Source organism: Eulemur rufifrons, chromosome 19 (genome assembly GCF_041146395.1).
Source record: "Eulemur rufifrons isolate Redbay chromosome 19, OSU_ERuf_1, whole genome shotgun sequence".
Classification (NCBI taxonomy): domain Eukaryota; kingdom Metazoa; phylum Chordata; class Mammalia; order Primates; family Lemuridae; genus Eulemur; species Eulemur rufifrons.
In genome coordinates this window covers 65,915,615-65,934,571 of record NC_091001.1, presented here as the reverse complement: position 1 = coordinate 65,934,571, position 18,957 = coordinate 65,915,615, and the positions used below count along the sequence as shown (strand labels likewise).

At 39.0% G+C, this 18,957-nt stretch overlaps 1 protein-coding gene across 3 annotated transcripts in view; it reads left to right on the top strand.

Moving 5' to 3' along the window:
• The first annotated feature begins 2,492 nt into the window (after window positions 1-2,492).
• The window catches only part of UGP2 (UDP-glucose pyrophosphorylase 2), a 52,404-nt gene continuing 35,939 nt past the window's right edge, over window positions 2,493-18,957 (top strand). The window contains exons 1-4 of one of the 3 annotated variants that reach the window (XM_069494561.1): window positions 3,692-3,714; window positions 15,812-15,866; window positions 17,846-17,973; window positions 18,814-18,921. In XM_069494561.1, the coding sequence (XP_069350662.1) occupies window positions 17,860-17,973; window positions 18,814-18,921 (222 nt within the window). In that variant the 5' untranslated portion in view covers window positions 3,692-3,714; window positions 15,812-15,866; window positions 17,846-17,859. Of the gene's footprint in view, window positions 2,704-3,392; window positions 3,715-15,811; window positions 15,867-17,845; window positions 17,974-18,813; window positions 18,922-18,957 lie in introns of those variants that run through there. The other 2 variants (XM_069494560.1, XM_069494559.1) reach the window with 2 other exon arrangements.

The following is an 18,957-nucleotide window of genomic DNA, read 5'->3' as shown; positions in this document are numbered from 1 at the left end:
GGATGCTTAGAAATAGGGCAGCAGAAATTGTTTCCTTCTTGTTGATATTAATAGAAAGTTCCTGACTAAGGAAAAGAAAAAAGATGTGGTGAGGTTGTTATATATCCCAGGACATGGGACTGAGTAAACCAAATGGAATATTCTCAAGTTTCTATGGGGAAGTAGAAAGAAGAAATGAAGAAAATTATAGGCAGAATTTATATCATTCTTGGATGGTAGCATATGGTATCAGAGAAAAATTGGCTTCCAGGCTTCTTTTTAGTTCACAAACCATCTCATTCCAACTCCTTATTCCTACATACACACTTCTTCCCAGGCCCCATCTTCATCCTCCTTTAGATCCCCCCACTCCAACTTTCTGCAAAGGTTTAATCTGTAAATCTATCTATGTTACAGATTTCTAAGAATACAAATAAGCAACTTCATGCACCTTGAAGGGATATTCCAGAATAGTATATTACAAAAAAAAAGGATTAAAGACACACACACACACGCACAGAAAGCAATTTTTCAGGGATTGAAATGTTTAAATATAAACAGAAATAGGAGATTGCTTTCTAAGCAGGCCATGGCTCCATGGCTATGAACCACCCCTTTCTCCCCATCTCCACATGATCTGCCAAGTGAGGTTTTTCCTACTGGCTCTGAGAGAGTGGGAGGCTCTTTTACAAAGTGTTTGGGGCTTCAGAATTTAAATTTAAGCCTATGTATAAAGAAATTCCATTTTACAGGGCACTGTTTTGAAAAAATATTCAGAAAGATGGTTTCCAGAGTGCTACTTTTCTAAAAACTAGTCCCTGACTATTTACAGATTTAACCACTGAAGATGGGTAGTTAGTTACTTTTTGGAGATTTCTTGAGGCAGCAAATGTACCACATCCTTTGGTACCATATCTCAATATTTAATCCCTCATAAATCAAGAGTCATTCTTAGGTATTACCAAATTCTCTTGCTGCAATTAAAATCCATTTCCTCTCCCTTAATCTTCTGTGAAGGTAGAAAACACAGTAACTGACCATCTTTTCTTATAATAAACCTGTATAATTAAAGACTATTTAACTTCCTTTATCTTTTGCAGGCTAAGTAACCCTATGGTGCCCAAATCTTTCAGTGGCATTTTATTTTGGTACTAATACTGATTGATAAATACTGTTTACTCAGTGCTAGAACAATTTCTTTACTGTACACAAAGAATGTAGAGATTCTAATTAAGATCTTCAGTCTCCAAATGCTGTCACTAAACTGTAGACATTTGGATTTCTGACACTCTGGTTTTATTTGGGGGAAATCAGTTTTGTAGCTGAGAGGTTTTGGGGTATAACCTTTTTGGATTTCATATAAGAAATTTAGCACCAATCAATGGCTGTCATTCTCTAGTATGACAAATTATCATTAGCCTTTTCTGTGTTATCTGTTCTAATAACATTTCCATATGAATAAGTGAAACTAAATTAAAGTTCCTTTGTTTAGAGAATGAGTTATTTAAAAATTCTAGCTTTACCTTCGTTGATTAGTGTTGCCAAAGCCTCAAACTCTTCTGGAATTACTGTACTCTGTTTATTGGAAGCACTTCACAGAGAGCGCTGACAATTCACCTGTCCTAACACAGGCTGTTTGAGTCTTGAAGCGTAAAGTCTGAAATGCACCCACTGACACACACACTGAGTCTTACAGGCAGGTGAGGTTGGCAGTATCAGGTGCAATTTTACAGGCCCTGGGCTGGCGCTCTCGCAGTTCCCAGGCTAGCGTCAAGTTCCATCTTTTAACACCCTTTTTCCTTGAGGACTTCCAAAATCTAGCAAAAGAAAAGTATCTCTTGAGGAGTAACAAGCTCTTTCCACATTGATCATACAAGTAAACGCCTACCACAGCAGAAATCTCTGCAGGAAGAGGAAGGGGGCAAGAGGGATAGTGGTGGTTCCGGTGAGGGAGCCTTCACTTGGTACTTTGTTCGACATTCTAAATCCCTCCTCTTGTTACTTGGCCCCACGCATCCTCACCCTCCCCAAACCAGATGTGGTGAGCACTGAGAAGTGTCCACTGAGAAGGGTCTGGTTGGGCTCTCTCGGGATAGCTGCTATGGGGAGCTCAAGCTCCATCCGCAGAGCTTTCTTCAGTTCCTGCTAAGCGGGAGCACTTCTACAGACTGCGAAAATAACCACTCGTGCTTAGGTTTTCTCCCTAGCTGAGGTATCTGTGGAAGGCTGCAGAATGTTACTGGTGAGACATCCCTTGCCGCGCCGCCACCACAGGTGCTCCTCCCACGCGCGGAATCCCAGCGTCAGGCTCAGCGCCCGCCTAAGCCCGAGTTCCTCGTGCCGCAGGTGCCCCGCCCCCTGCCACCTCCACACGTCTCATTGGCCAGGACCTGCGTCCGCCTCGGCTCCTGACTGGCGGCCGCGCCCGTCAGTCTGCGCGGCAGGGACATTTCCGCATTGAGGGGGGCTGCTCCGAATGGAGGGGGAGGGGAGGTGTTTAGGAGAAAGTGGGGGCTTTGGGTGCTGGGAGCTGGCAGACGAGTGGGCAGGGGGGTCAGCAGCTGGACTGCCACCGCTGGCGAGCGGCTCAAGGTGTGCATGTGTGAGGGAAGAGAGGGAGAGAGAAGGGTGCCTCAGAGGTGACTTTCTCTCAGCCTGCGAGCCACCTTCCCGGGGCGCCATAAACGCCCCCAATTTCTCAGCTGCTAAAGGAAGAGGAGGAAGGTGGGTCTCGCCGGCGGCTTGGGAAGGGGCGGGGTTGAGCTTCTGGCGACCCCCTGGGTGGGTGTATTCTCCCTCTGTAAGGAATAGGGTCTCTTTCACCGACCCGCTGTGTGGCCCTGGAGGCCAAATTTGGGATGCCGAAGAGCGCAAGGCAGGAGGGCAAGGATATATGTGGGAAGGATTGGGGCCCTCCCTGGCGACTCCAGGGCCTGTGCACGAGTCTACCCCTTGTTGTCCGGTGTTCAGTGCTGGTGGTCCCTTGATGTCCACTTCGGGGATGGGGCAAGGTGGCCATTGGCCCCTCTTGGGAAAAAGCTCTGGATAAACCGCCGCTCGCAGCAGGAAGGCGGGGAGCTGGAGGCCCCGACGGTCGGCCCGCCCGAGCGCGGAATTCGCAGCGCCTCCTAGTCCCGGGATATTTATGGCTGGTAAAAATGGTTGCACCGCTCCCCCTTTGCCGGCCTCACCCGCTTCCCCGACCCGAGGCGGGAGCCTCTGTGGACTGTTTTCCGAGGAACCGGCTGAGTACTGGACGGCGGCGCCGGGGAGGGGGCAGCTAGGGGTGCGGCCTCCCAGTGCCAGCTGCAGTCCAGCCCCGGAGGGCGTGGGGACCGGGGGGCGGTGAAATAGCCTCTGTAGATCCGCCTCTTTCATTGATGAAATTTAAGTTCGTGTTGTTTTACCTTTTCCGGGAGTCTCCAGCTGGCCCTCATTTGTGTCAGGAGCGCAGTGTAGCCAAGAGTTCCCAAGCAGACTCAGTTGAACTAAGTTTGTATCTTTTGTAATTGGGGAGGTTTTCCTACGTGTAGTTTTTTTTTTTTTTGGCCAGTTTTAATTGTTTTGAATAAATATTCCCTTAAGTACCTAAACATAGGAGGAGAAAGAACACGTCGGTTGTTAAAGCAGGAAAGGGAGACCTGCCCTATAGCGTGACTCCTCTAGAAATTAAAAAAAAAAAATTATAAGCCAGAGTATTTTACTAAAACCCTAAAATGTCGAGATTTGTGCAAGGTAAGACGTGCTGCTTCTTATCTCCCGGGTTTCTTTAGCCGAATTTGGGTACTGGCAGTCAAGAGGTTGGTGGGTGGTTTGGAAGTGGAAATGTTCATTTGAGATAACATATGCGAAACCCTTGTAGTTAAATTGTCATCTGAGCTGCCTTATGCTGCTGGGTTGGCGTTTCAGATACGTATAATTTATTCCCCTGTGCCCTGCCGGGTTTAGTTCTGCCTCCCTGAAATCAGGTTAGTAGTACTCCGGCTCTCCAGGATAGTGGATGTAAACGATAATAAAACAGGATTTTGGCTGCTGATTAATCCCTGTTCTCTTCTGATCGGTGTCAAGGTACCTGTGTGTGTGTGTGTGCGCGCGCGCGGACGAGAAGGGGACCCGGGAGGGCTGGGGGAAGGCAAGTGGGTTTTGCCAGGACTGTTGGAGAAGCTTTAGTGTTCTCTGCTTCTGCTCCGTTTGTGTGTACGTGGTTTGAGTCTCAGATTCATTTATTGCGAAACCGGGAGTAGCCTGTAGAAGCTGGAGGTCATTTCAGCCGGAGAAATGACTTTGCTGCATTGCTGTGTTTATTTTTTTCCTTTTTTGAAATATGAAAGATGATTAAGGTTTCTTTGAAATTTGAAAATTGCTTTCTAAATGCCACATGTTTATTAAAAAATGGTTAGGTGATGCCCATTAACCGAGCTAAGCAGTAACATTGCGTGTATGTGTGAATGTATGTATGGTGTGTACATTGAAACTGGCGCTGCCTTAAACCTCTGTCACAAATTTGTAGTATAAGATTTGCCTTCTGGTACAAGTAAGCCCTTTCCTCCCAGACTGCAGCCTGTGAAGGTTCAGCCATCTTGTTGAACACACATCTAGTAAAGTTCACACCACTTAATGTGCTTGTCGATAAATGTGAGTGTACTTTTTAAAAAAAAGTTGTGTCAGTAATGGTCGTCACTTGACCCTGGGAATAAAATGCCTTAGTGAGTTCTACATCACTTTATTAACTCTTCTTTAAATTTTGTATGATAGATTAGAATAAGAGAACTTGACTGCCTGCCTTATTATGGAAACAGATGGGACAGTATGTCAGCCTTTAGCACTAAGCTCAGAAATGTCACTTGTCATTAGACTTTCAAATCCATGCTATACCTTATATGTGGTAAGAGATGCTTCATACCTTCTGCGTGAATAAATGTCTTATTCAAGAATAGAAAGATAAAGATAAATGTTAGAAATGTACTGGTTTTGTAACAACAATATTCAATTCTCATAAAGCGTGTATTTTTCAAGAATGTGCCAGGAAAAAGTGCACAAGTCACTTCTCTTTAAAACTTAGAAATACTATTAAACTTGAGGTGTTCCGTGTAGTTATGCTTAGGATAGCTTGCAGAGTTGATGAGTATTGACTGATTTCACAGCCTGCTGTTAAGGCTTACCTACCCCAGGAAATTCAAAATCAAGTGGCAGTACTTAAGGATTGCTGTGTATGTGTGTTATTACTTTGTGATCTGCTTTTTAAAAAAATAAGCTTTTTATTTTGGAATACATATAGATTTATAGAAAAGTTGGCCATTTTTCAAAACTAAGAAGTTAACATAGGTACATTACATGAACTACGCTACATACTTCATTTAGACTACTTTTTCTATGATTCAATCCAAGATACCACATTGCATTTAGTTGCCATTCCCCCCCCCTTTTTTTTTTTTTTTTTTTTAGAGATGAAGTCTTGCTATGTTGCCCAGGCTGGAGTGCAGTGGTTATTCACAGGTGCAATGATAGCACATTACAGCCTTAAACTCCTGGCCTCAAGTGATCTTCCTTCCTCAACCTCCTACAAGTGTGTGCCACTGTGTCCGCAGTTGCCATGCCTTTTTACTTTAAGTGGTAGTTTTCGTTTTAAACTGGCAGTTTTGCACAAAAAGATAATACCTTGCCCCTCCAATTTTTTAACATAATTGTGCTCCTGTTTATCATTGTTTAAAGTTTGTAGTTTAAGTGTGAGCCCTCTATATGTTTAACTCTGCTGCTGTTACAAATGATAAACCTAATTGGCTAATGACACAGCTGTCTCCACATATCAGTTTTCAAGTGTAAGGGTTGGAATTTTTGGTTTTGATTTTTTTTTTTTAAGTAAATCAAATTCTTTGATCTTTGTTGCAGAACTTGTTGATATTTCCACTCATTGGCACTTAGCTCATGCTACTTTATAGTTGAAAGAGTTAACAAATATTAGGCTTCTGTGTTTTCTCATTAAGCTTGGTAAGAGCCCTAAGAGGTAGTAGATTTTTATCATGCCCTTACAGCTCAGGAAAGTTAAGTTCTTGTCCAAAGTTCACAGCTAGTAAGAAACACTGACATTCATCGATGAATGTGTATAAAACCCTTGTTCTTTCTAATACCTTTTGTTGCTTCTAACATTAAAAACTATGAAAATGGCCTGTTTCTCCAACTAGACTGTCAATTCCCTTTGGGCAAAAACAGTATTATTATCCCTGAGGAAGTACAGTGTTTTGTAAATGGTGGATACTCTAAAAGAATGTTTTGTGGATGACAAATGAAAAACTCACAACTTAGCACTTTCCATGTACTTTTTAGTAGGTTAGCCAACATTTTGGGTTGTAGTTTTTATAACACCTCTTAGATTATATAAATCTCGAGAAAGACGGAACGGTTTGAATCTTGTTACTAACAGATGATCTTAGACACATACTTTTTGAATCTCAGTTTCCACCTATATAAATATTGGGTATTTATGCTTGTGCTTCAGGGTTTTTGAGAAGCTGAAATGAGATGAATTATGTGAATGTGCTATGCACATATAGGTAGCCAGTAAATTTTACTTTTCTTTCCTAAAATGATGGTAGCCTTTCAGATAGCATCACCACCAGAAGCATAACCATGTCATCAACATAAATAAACAGAAACAAGGAAGGTATGACAGTTTTTTATTTTCCTATTCTAGGTTTGATGTTTAGACCTGGGCACTTGGGAGTTGATAATGTTTAAAAAAAAAAAAGTGCAGGGGTGGGATTGTGGGGTAGCGTGAAGCTTGGACAGTATGAGGGTGAATATAAGTTTTCATTTCAGTCCAGTCAATAAAAAATTTTTGAACTCCTACTATGTGCAGTGCACTGTATTGGGATTTGTGGTGTATCCCTTCCGGTGGGTACTTAAAGTTCAGCAGATCTGAGTATTATACCTATGTGTTGTGCCCACGTGTCTTTTAATGTCATAGAACATGGGGTCGCTATACTAGAATCTCTTTCCCCAAATCTAGGCAATGTGCTTTACAGGAAAGCTGGGTATCTCCATCTTCAAACATGTTGACTATTAGCTATTAGGGGAAATGCTCAATTAATGAAAATACTTAATGTCAGTAGACAGGAGGGTTCTCAGTATATATTCCTAGGCCAAAAGAACATTCAGCTTTCTTTGGTCATCTCCCCAAATCTGTGTTCCTCAGGCACTTGAGGTTACTTCTCATGGGAAGAATCTTCTTTGCTGGATCTGCAGCATAATTCCTAGCTGGTGTATTCTGCTCTCAGGTCACCTTCTGCCTGCCTATGCTGGTTTTCTCTGCCCCAGGGCTTGTGCAGGGTGTTCAGTTATTCTAAATAAGTGTGAGTACCTAGCTGAGTGAGGAGGGGCTCCCTGTCACAGTTGGGGGGGAGGTGTCCATCAGCAGCTGTGTTTTTTTGCCAGGTTTGTCAGTGGGTGCCATTTGGCATTTTGCCTTTAAAAAGTTCTGAGAGCTAAGGGGTAATCTCCCTAAATGTTTTGAAACTTATAAATAGTGGAGAGACTAATGTTGTCTAGCCAGCTAAGGCCACATTAGGTGCTTACGCTGTAGTATTAGAGGCACTGTTTTTTTGAAACTGTTTTTAATATGCCATTATCTATCTAAATTATGTAAGAATGTCCCTAATGTTCTTAAATTGAGGTACTTTCTTATATTTCAGGGAAAACCATTTAAGTAATTCTGTGTCACTTTAAAAATATTCAAGGCCTATCAACTTTCCTATTTGTTAGAATTCTTTTTGTGCCTTTTTTTGGTGACTCCTGTTTGGTAGATGGCAGCTAGCCAGGGAAGATTACTGAGCTAATTATAACTGGAGGGGTCTCAGATGAATATAGGGATGAGAAGCATTCTGGGACCTGGTTCTTCGCAAATCCTAAAACCAAATTTAGCCTGTTGATGATCATGTGGATGACTAGGATGCTTTTAGTACAGGGGGATAGTAGCATGGCTTTGAGTCAGGAATATAGGTATGAAAGTAATGACTAAGGCATACCCCTCATTTTTAAAGATGTGGTTTAGGATTTATTATGTTGCTCTTAGAGAGAGAGTGATTTAGTTAAATTCAGAGTCACAGTTAAATGTAAAATTTGAATTCAAAATGAAGAGAGTTGAGCTGATGAAAACTTTATTGACTGTTTCCCAGCATGACCTTGTAATCTCTGTGGTTAAATTGCCCTTGTTTTTGCTAATTCAGCTTTTCTTCTTATAATATGGATGATTTTCGTTTGTGAAAGTCTATTGAGAAAAAAAATTGCCAAGGAGCATTAGAGAAATAGGAAATATTAACTGGTATACACTTCTTAGAAGTGCCACTTCAATATTCTGAAGATAAATTGAAAAGTAACTTTAAAAAGAAAAATTGTCCAAGTTGTTATTTTGGACAGTAAGTATTTTCTTGTAACATCACTTCACAATGACCATTCTCTTTGTGTGTGTATTCTTTTTTTTCTTCATAGATGAATTGTGGCACCCGTAATTAAAATAATGGGATACCTAAGATTGTGAGAGAACTTAGCCTAATGAAAATATTCTAGATAAAAGAACAATATACTATAGTTTTTAAGTTTCCACCAAATTATATTTGGTATTTTTTGCAGAAGTACATATATTATGAGTTCTCAGAAAGTCAGATATATTCACTACTGAGAAATTAATATAAACAAATATTTGAAAGTCAAACTGGATTATCTGTGAAAATGAATAAGGATTAACTGTATTAACTTTCTCTAATGGCAGGCAGGCTGATAGGCAGCATTTATACCATTGGAGAAAATTCCAGCAGTATTAGAATAAATTTATGGAGGAGATCCTCTGAGGGTTTGGGCTTTAATGGATGAGAATATATGTTTCACTTACAACCCTTTTGGGTACCTGGAATCTCCTTAGAAATTGGAATTTTTCTAAAGACTGTTGCCCTTTCAACACAGCCTACAATTTCTTTTCTGAGTTATCATATTTTGAACTTCGAGTAATAGTGTTTGAATTGTGGACTTCTTAGTCTTGGTAACTTGGTGGATTGTTCCAGGAACAATGACTGTTAATTGAAGTTGTATTTCTTAGATCTCTAAAATTCTACTACAAGGCATGTATCTTTCTATTAATAACTTATTAAAGTCTTTGAAAGTTGGCTTGTTAAGCCATGGAAAGAAAATTAAACTTTTTGTGTTTTTTGATTAGGCAGCTTATGTGTGAGAAAAGAGAGACTCCATTGGAAAGCTGTTTCCCTGTTCTCTTGATTGGTGATGCAGGCATTTCTTTTAATTTGTTGCAAAGTAATTGTCTAGGACTCAAATTCTGCCTCTGCCAACAGTTCCATTGTTTATTTTTCTCAGTCCATTGCCAAATGAAATCGATTGTGCCCCCAAACCATTTTGACAATTAAGGATTGTTTTTGAGAAACATGGAGAAATTGGCTATGTATGTTAGTTAACTTACATAAACAATAAAATGTTTCATTTCCCAAAACATTTCTAGATATTTGTTTTTTCTATGTAAATCAAGAGAATTCCCTGTTTCTCTGTGATTTCACTTGTATCCTAAAAAAAAGCCATTCATGGTATTCATGGACCTGAAATTATGGTATTATGCTTAGTGTAGTTTTTACTTGCTGGTCACCAGTAAAATACTATTTTAGGGGACACTCCCTTTGGCAATAGCTCCCCTTGCTCTTGGCCACAGTGACAATGTGATTGGACTTTGTATTTTCCTCTAGTTGCTGCCCTCGCAAAGGCTGATGTTATATTTCATTTGTGTTATATCTATTCCTAGAATTTTAAAACTTCCAAAGAGTATAGGAAAATAGAATAACATATGCACAGCTTTGGGTTCATTTGCACCAATGGTAAAATGCTTAGCCTTGGTAATAAAATATTTATAGAGTACATAAAAGCTTTTTTTGATTTTTTTTTTTTCATTGCTCAGAAAACAATATGTAAGGAAGAGCTGAAGAGCATAAAATACAGGAAGGGAATGCTTATCCTAATTTGTAGTTTTAACCTCACATAACAAACAGTTCAGTTGCTGGTTTTCATTCACATTTGGTGGCATGTACTGGGAGATGGTAAACCAGGTAAATGCACTGTAACTGAGAAGGGGGGGCCTTCCTCCAGTAGGAGAAGCAGGGCTTGGGTTCCCGCTTGCCACCGCCACTGTATCACTGTATCTTTAGGCAAGTCAGCATCTCTGGGCCCCTGTTTCTTCATCTCTAAGATAAGGAATTGGTCTCACTGACCTTAAAGCGCTTCTAAGCTTAAAAGTTTTATCTAAATGCACATATATCAAGTTACAGGGCAGGACTACCAGATCATTTTTTGGTCTTTGGTGGTGATTTTATATTGTTCCCCTTTCCCTTCTTCTCAACATATGAGTATGATAAGCCCTTTGGGATGACTTTCTTATCATCTATTAAACATAAAACAAAGTGGTATATAATTTCCCAGATCTCTTCTGAATGTTGTTTTCCAGGTGTGATATTTTCTTTTTTCTTAGAGATTTTTAAGAACTGCCCTATCATATGAGAGCAAGGTTAACCTTAATTGTTAATAAGTCTGGTTTATATATAAATTGTGACAGTTTTTTTAAAAGTAAAGCAATGCTTGGTTAGCAAAAATCTTGATTAGCAAGTAGCTCTGCACATTCGTTGCTGGAACAGTTTTAGAAAATTTGATATCCTTTTACTTTTGCTATCAAAAAGTCTTTATTAAGCCTGAGCAACACAGCAAGATCCTGTCTCTATAAAAAATAGAAAAAATTAGCTGGGCATTATGGCATGTCCCTGTAGTCCCAGATGCTTGGGAGGCTGAGGCAGGAAGATTGAGCCCAGGAGTTTGAGGCTGCAGTGAGCTATGATGATGCCACTGCACTCCAGCCTGGGTGATAGAATGAGACCGTCAAAAAAAATAAAAAGTAAATAAAAAAGCATTTATTAAGCATTCGTATGCATGTAAAGCTGAGTCATTTAAAAATCTGTTTAACTGTAGTCATACTATTGCTTATGAATCTAAAATCATTATTGACTTTAATATGAAAAGACCATATAAAATTGTATAAGATACAACTAATTGAATTTATTTTTCTTAATATATGAATGAATGACATGGAATATATTTCTTTTATATTTTCTTACTAAATTCAGCTAAATATCAATATATAAACTGCCCAATTTTGTTTAATCTTGAAAGTGAAAACATTACATTGACATTTTTATAGGTTAATAAAAATTGGAAAGAAATTAGAGGTCATGTTGTCTAGACTGCCTATCAGTTTGAAGTTTCTTTGACCACATCCCTGGATACTTGGTTGATAAATTTTAGCCTCTGCTTGAGAAGCCTCAGGAACTGGGGTTTCAAGTACTCAAGACACTGTGTATACTTTTCCTAACTGCCTTTCCATGACCAGAAATCATGGCTCTTGTACCTTTTCTCTTTGGTCTTATCAGGCACTACCTACACTAGACCAGACTTTCCTTCTTTATACCCAGTGCATAGCTGGATCATAATCGGCTCTTATTTATTTAATGAACATTACTTGGGTATCTACTATATTTCAAGCTCTGTACTAGGCAGTGGGAGTACAGCTGTGAACAAAACAGACATGACATTTTCCCAGAGTTTACAGTCTGTTGGGTAAGATAAACATTGAATAAATTTTTAAAAGTATGATGTTATAAAGGAGAGGTACAGGGATCTAGCATGTGAGCATGTAATGGGCAATCTTGCTTAGTTTAGAAAGATTTCTAGGAGGATAATCTCAGGTAATATTTTAACTGAACTCTGAAAAATGAATAGGAGCTGGTTAAGCCACTAATATATGAGAATGTAAGTCCTGATCTCCAGTTTAGTTATATACCATTATCAGGTGCCTATACTGTGCCAGATGCTGAGGTGGGTGTTGGGAAAACAAAGTTATATAACATGGTTCGTGCCCTTAAAGAGAATATTTTCTAGGACAGACTGCAGACAGACTTCTAAGGAGAGAATTGGAGTTTAGGGCTGTTTGATATACTACAGAGGCAGGAATGATTAAAACTCCCATATAAAAGAGTTGTGGTAAAAAGGAAGGCCTCTTTGAGAGTTCAGGAGCCACTACCTAGAACACTAGGAACACCACCACTGAAATGGCAGAAGCTACTCAAGTCACAGAATTTGAGCCTTTGGGGGCTGAGAGATCAGGGCAGTTTCTGATGATTTTGAAATTTATGTTGGGCCATTCAGTCTCTTATTTTTTCTCATTTCTGCTTCCCCTTTTCTAAAAGTGTTAAGTGGTACTTAAGATGCATGTTTTTGAACAATCTTATAATAGTTAGGATGCTTTTAATTTCATGGAGCAGAAAAATAACAATCTGATTGGCTTAAAAAATGAGGGACTTTTATCACACACATCTTGAAGTAGGATATTCCAGGGTTGGTTAATTCAATATAGAGGCTCATCAGTCTTTCCTTCCTTCTGCTGTGCTGCCTTTGGCATATCTGCTCATTGTTGGATCAGCTTCCTTTAAGGTCACTAAATGACAGAAAAAACTGGGGGTGAGGGTGGACACATACTCATTATGTCTATGAGTAGAAAAAATACTCTTTTCACATGTATCTCTTTTTTCAACAAGGAACACCTTTCCCTAAAGTCCTTTGGCAAAGTATACTCTTGTGGCTCACGGGCCAGAATCATATTACATTTCATGCTTAACACCCATCACTGGGAGGCTTTAGACTGATCTAGGCCTGATGCCGTCTCTGAAACACATGGCCGTGGGGCAGAGAGTAGGTGACAGAATAGCATTTGGAAGCAGGACAAGGAACATGGCTGCTACAAACATATTAAGATAAATGGAGTATAATCTATATCTGAGCTACTCAAAGCAATACTGGCAGTGTTTGCTTGTTAGAAATGCATATTCTACCTACCCAAGCCTACTGAGTCAGAATCTCTGGGAGTTTGCCCAGGAATCTGTGTTTTAACAAGCCCTCCAAATGATTTGTATGCACATTAAAGTTTTAGAAGCACTATTCTGGATGTTTCAAATGGAGTAGGAAATTGCAGCCTGTAGGCAGTCTGCTTTAGCACTTCCATTAGCTTTGGCTACTCAAAAAAGTACTTCAACTTGGCTTTTAGGACATGTTTGGATAAGGAATTTGTATTTATTTTGATAGGCAATGAGAATCCCACCAAATGAGGAAGAGAAGTGATATGGCAGGGGTGGAAGCTTAAGGGGAGCAATCCATTCTGCTTGGCACCATGAGGAGAGTGAAAATGCTGGAGGAATTAAGGTAGCAGTATGGAAATGGAAAGCAGTGAGTGGAATTATGGTGATTCAATTAAGTAGTTTTGGTATTGGCTTGGATGTAACAAAAAAAGAGGGAAGAGCCAACTGTGGCTGTGAGGTTTTAACCTTGGTGACTAGGAAAATGTTAATGCCATGGAGAGCGGGGAGGGCAAGAAGATTAGCTTGGATGAGTTTTATTTTGGACATGTTGAATTTGAGATACCCTTCTGGGTATTGAGATGCAAAATGTCTAGAAGGTGATAGGAATGTGAGCCAGAAGCTCTGGAAAAAAGTTTAAGATGAGAGGCATATATTTGGGGGCTACCAGTTGAGGAGATTGGTGAGGGAATAGTGGAGAAAAAATGGTCTGGGGACAGAATCTTAGGAATCCCAGGGAGTAGGAGAAGAAAAGAGGAGTCAGTTATGTAAACTGAGGCACAGAGAGAGTAAGAGAAGATGTAGGATAATATTGGTAATGGAACCCAAAGAAGAAGAGCTTTTCTAGGAGGAATATTCACAAATAATTGAGTTTAAAGGACTGCAGAGAGGGCCCAGAAGAAGCTAGTTAGCTTGAATTGGTCATAAATGGACTAGGTATAGTTCCTCAGCTTTATCATGATTATTTCCGGCTGCCATTACATTCTTGAAGTTTTATGCATATTTGGATCACAAGTCATTTCCTGGTTTAAGATTAAATGAGCTCTCCAATTCTCAGACTTTGAGTAGCTCTCAGTGGGGATTTCCAAGTAACTGTGAGACCGATCAGATCTAATATTAATGAATGATGGGATGTGGCCTGGATTGGCTCCTTTAACTTCTCTGTTGCTCTTGGTGTTTTCCTTGTGGCTTCTCTGCGACCTGTGCATTGTGAAACTAGCTTTGTGCTTCAGAAAGTCAAGGAAGGTTGTTTGTGCGTGGGTCATGGTGTCAGGGAAGGGTACTATGTATACCTCTTAGTTGCTGAAATGTATGAAATGAAATACCTGAATTAAGAAACAAAAACAATCACTTCTCAGATTGAATATCTTTCTCCCTATTTTTTGGCTCAGTCAGATAAAGTCTGTGATGTTGAAATTTTAGTTCTGGTGAACAAGGAAGAATTGGGAAATGGGGAAGGGGTGGAGACTTCTAAATAAAAGTTGCAGCCTGTTCTATCCGAAATTGAAATTGACTGAAGTGTAATGAAGTCACTTACAATTCTAGGAAGCCCACTTTTATGTGGTAAGGAGTTATCTTACCTGTTGATCGGACGTAAGAAGAGGTTCTGTAGAAATGCTTTTGGAGGAGAGTGTGCTATTTAGGGATTTTTATGCCAAAGATTAAAGAGGGCCAGACTAGGGAGGAAAAACGAGCATGATATTTCCACCTCGCTATGGTGGGCTAGGGCTCAGAAGAAAATGGCTTTGCTTCTGGGCTCCAGCATTAGCCTGCTCTGTGACCTTGGATAAGTTGTCTGACTATTTCTAACCTCAGTTTCTTCATCAGTAAAATGATGAGTAGATTAAATGCTCCCTCCCATCATAAAAATGTTTTGATTTATGACTAAGGTAATGAAATGTTTGACTCCTAATCCACTCTCTGTCTAAAGTCGTGTAGGATCAATTCTGTATTGTGAGGAAGTAGGGAGGGACAAAACATTTTATGAGGTTAGAAATCTTGCATTATTCAGAGGATTCTTTAATTGACCTTCCTTTAGAAACACGGCTGTCATTGCCAGAAGTGTAACCTGAGAATGTTAAATCCAAGAAAGCTTCTAAGGTCTGTATTTCTTTTCCTACCAGAAATTTCAGACCTTTCTTAAAATATTTAGGATGAATCAGGAGGTCACTGCAAAGGGAAATGGTTCCTAACTCTGTGTCTCCTGTTCTGTGCCCCTGTGCTTAAGATAGGTACTCTTTTGCTTAAGCACTCTTCCTTATTCTTATTCTTGAATATTGTTTGTTCCTTAAAAGCCCTTCCTTATTGTTTAATCACTAAAAACAGAACTTCATCCTAGCACTTTGCCCAGGGGAGGGGGAATGAAACAGCAGTAGAACAGGGGTGACAGAGCTCTTTGTGATGTTCTTTTGTTTTTTAAGCAGATCATGTTTGTAAAGAGGGTAGAAAGAATATAAATTGTTCTTCACGTGCATTGGTCCTGTATCAAACAAACAGGAGAAATAAAGGTTAGGGATATGTCTCACAATTTAAGTTTGAATCTGTGTCTGTGATATTTTTTTAATCTGTCTGGAGGTTGTGCCAAGTTGACAGAAATCACTTACAGAATTAAGTGTGAGTCTTTCGGCCAGCGTTTCTTAGCTTGGCTTGGTAGGGAGGATAGTGACATGGGTTTTGCATGTCTTGACCTTAAATCATGTAAATTGATAGGGTACTGCTCTGCAGAGGGAGCTTCTAAAGTGGGTTTTTTTTTTTAAGTATTCTCATTTAGACATTTCAAACAGCTACTCTATGTTATTTTTAAACTTTGCAGTTACATTTAGTTTTATTTCATTTTGGCATTTGCCCAGAGTATAAGTAAATTAAATGTTTCCATTACTATTTTTTAGGAATGTGACTATGAATGCTGGCCTTCAGGATCTAACTTCAGCAACAAAGCAGCAAGTCTGTAGATGTCTTTGAGTTTAACAAAAAACTTATTTGAAAATCATTATGTAGTTACTTCTTGATCTATTTTAATTGATATGTGACATAGAATCAAACAATTCCTGTGTTCTTTAATATAGAGGTTTTTCTTCCTCTATATTTAGTAGATTCTTCTTCCAAATTATTTCCCAAACGTTAATATGAGAATTGGCTTAAAGATTGGGGAAGAGGCATCCCAAGTACACATGAGGAATCAGGGTGGGAGATTTACCCTGGGACAGATTTTAAATTACAACTATGCCAAGGGATGAACATGCATGGATGATGTCACTTTAATTTAGACTCTTGCAGTAGTTTTTAATTACCTGCCATAGTTTATGCAGATATGCTCATCTATTGTCATGGGTTTTTACAAATTATAATCAAATTGCTAGTTACTAGTCAAAACATATCTTTAGGTTGTTTATGTAATACACATGATGTGTGGAGCTTCTTGGCGGACAGAGAAGTTATTTATGAACCACAGTCTTGGGTCACTTTGGTAGTTTCCCTGGAGAATATAAACTTAGTTGTGTTGTAGTTTATGCCTATAAAAAGGATGCAGTTAGAAAACAGTTATTTTAGGGTTGAATTTCACCAAATTTTCTTGGATTTTATGTGATGGAAAGTATATATAAAAATATTTTTGAAGAGTTATGTTAAATATCTCATTTGTTAACATTTTTATATATTTACAGGAGACAGAGGCTGTCTGCATTAAGTAAATTACCCCAGGAGTTACATAGTTCATTGATTCCTGTTCTCAAAAGTATCTTTAAAATACTGATTATGTTGGCTTTAAGTCTGTCTATATAAATGTTTCCTTCTCCTGTCCAAATAATAATGAAAGAATTTATAGTGTGTGGGAGCATATAAGGCGACGGAGTTTTTAGCCTTATTGAAATGTGATTCTGCTAAATTAAGAACCATTTGTAGAAATCACTACAAACAAATTGTTATCAAATTGTTTGAATTTAAACATTTATAAAATAAGATTGAATTAGGTACTGAGGGTAAAGGGGGAGGGGGTGGACAATGTAATCTGATTGTCCCTAATTTATGAGAAGTAAATAGGATGATTACTCTCTAGATAGTGATGTGTGTAAAACAACCTGGGTTAGTATTTTTCTTCCAAGGTATTTGGGCCTGGGGTGTTTCTTTGGTGTATTTTTCTATTTTTATTTGTATTCATCTAACAGGCATTTCTGTCACCTTACTGAGATCCGTCTGTCACAGAGGTGTCCAGTCATGCCAAAAGCCCTGAAGGTCTAGTCTGACACAGATAAGCAGTGAAGAGTCTTGGCTAAAATTGGGGACTGGAAGAGGGCAGGCAGCGCTGTGCCCTTCTCCTTTTAAAGTGAAAATGTTGATGCAGGGAAGTAGAGGCACCTTGGAATGCCAATACCTCTCAAGGGGTTCTTCTTTAGTAGAGAATACGAAATGGGAGTAGCTCCCCTTCCAACATGGAAAGGATTCCCTAAATTTTTCATCTGGCCTGGAGAGGGGGAGAGGGGAGGCTTTTGCCTCTGTGAAATTGTCAGACCCCTTCAGTTCTCTTACAAGGCAGCAGTTCCATAAATGCCCTTGTTAACATCATTCCAGTTGTTTTAATTTTTCTCCAGTTTTGATGGCTAGTTGGGCAACATTAGTAAAAAGGGAAGTCTATGCTCAAACGAAGATTTGTCCTTTTACTTCACTTGCCCCACCTATACCAATGTATTTAATTTGTGTCCCAGATATACCTGTAAAGCAAATAGATGTACCAAACAGTCAAATTTGAGCCCATACTATTATACAGTCCTAACTAATTGATACTGCTGAAATCCTGCCAGAGGACGGTGGGACCATAGGATTGAGCCCTTTTTGTTGGCCAGAACACCAGAAATAGATCAGTTATTGCTTAGTAGCTGTTTGAATGGCTGAGTTTTCAATTGGTGATTTTATATTTTTATTTTAAGATCTTAGCAAAGCGATGTCTCAAGATGGCGCTTCGCAGTTCCAAGAAGTCATTCGACAAGAGCTAGAATTATCTGTGAAGAAGGAACTAGAGAAAATACTCACCACAGCACCATCACATGAGTTTGAGGTAAGGACTCTACAGTGTTTCTTTGCTTCATCTGTCTATATGCCGAGTTGCTGCCAGTGATGATGATCGTCCAGCCTCAAGCGCAAGACATATAATGTCGAAAAGAAAAAATTAGAATTGTTCAATAATTAAGAACTTTTAACATTTGCCCATTGTAAAACTAAGTCTTTTTAAGTCTAAGAAATTTCCATAGTCACTGAAAGAATCAAAACAAAATTATACTTTATTTGTTCTGTGTTTTGATATCATTGAGTGGCTGGAGAGATGGATACCTGTGTTCAGTTGAAATCGTGAGAAGTTAGCTTACCAACTATATATCCTGCATGCCTTTTCCAAAGAGCCAGTTCTAACAGAACCATGTTGTTTTGACAACTGTATAATAGAAGTTTCCCAGAATTGGGAGGTGTTTACATTTTTTTTTACGAATCAATAGATTATCCTTTTCGTTTTCAAATTTCAATTTGTACTTACTGTTTTGATGTTAGCTGTGTTTTATTCCTTTTTATGCTTTTGGTGAAGATTAATTTTCACTTAAAGAAGAATATTGGTGAATAAATGTAAAGAACCAGTTGGAATTCCCGTGAACCAAATGGTGTTCAGATAATATGATACTTGTGGGGAGGATTACTTGCTTTTAGTCCTTTAAATGCAGTTCCTATTAGCTTTTCTTTCTCTTTAATTTTAAATTAGGGTGTGAAAAAGTCTCTGCTCTACTCCGTGTTCTAATACTATAAGAATTTCATTTAAAGGTATTTTAAATGTATAGTTTGTATCTGTTTTTATGCTTTTATTAAATACTAAGCATTCTGCTGGTTCTAACAATGACTTCTATTTTCATAGCATACTAAAAAAGACCTTGATGGATTTCGGAAGCTATTTCATAGATTTTTGCAAGAAAAGGGGCCTTCTGTGGATTGGGGAAAAATCCAGAGACCTCCAGAAGATTCGGTAAGTTTTAGATAAAGTGTAGCAAAATTTAAGGTA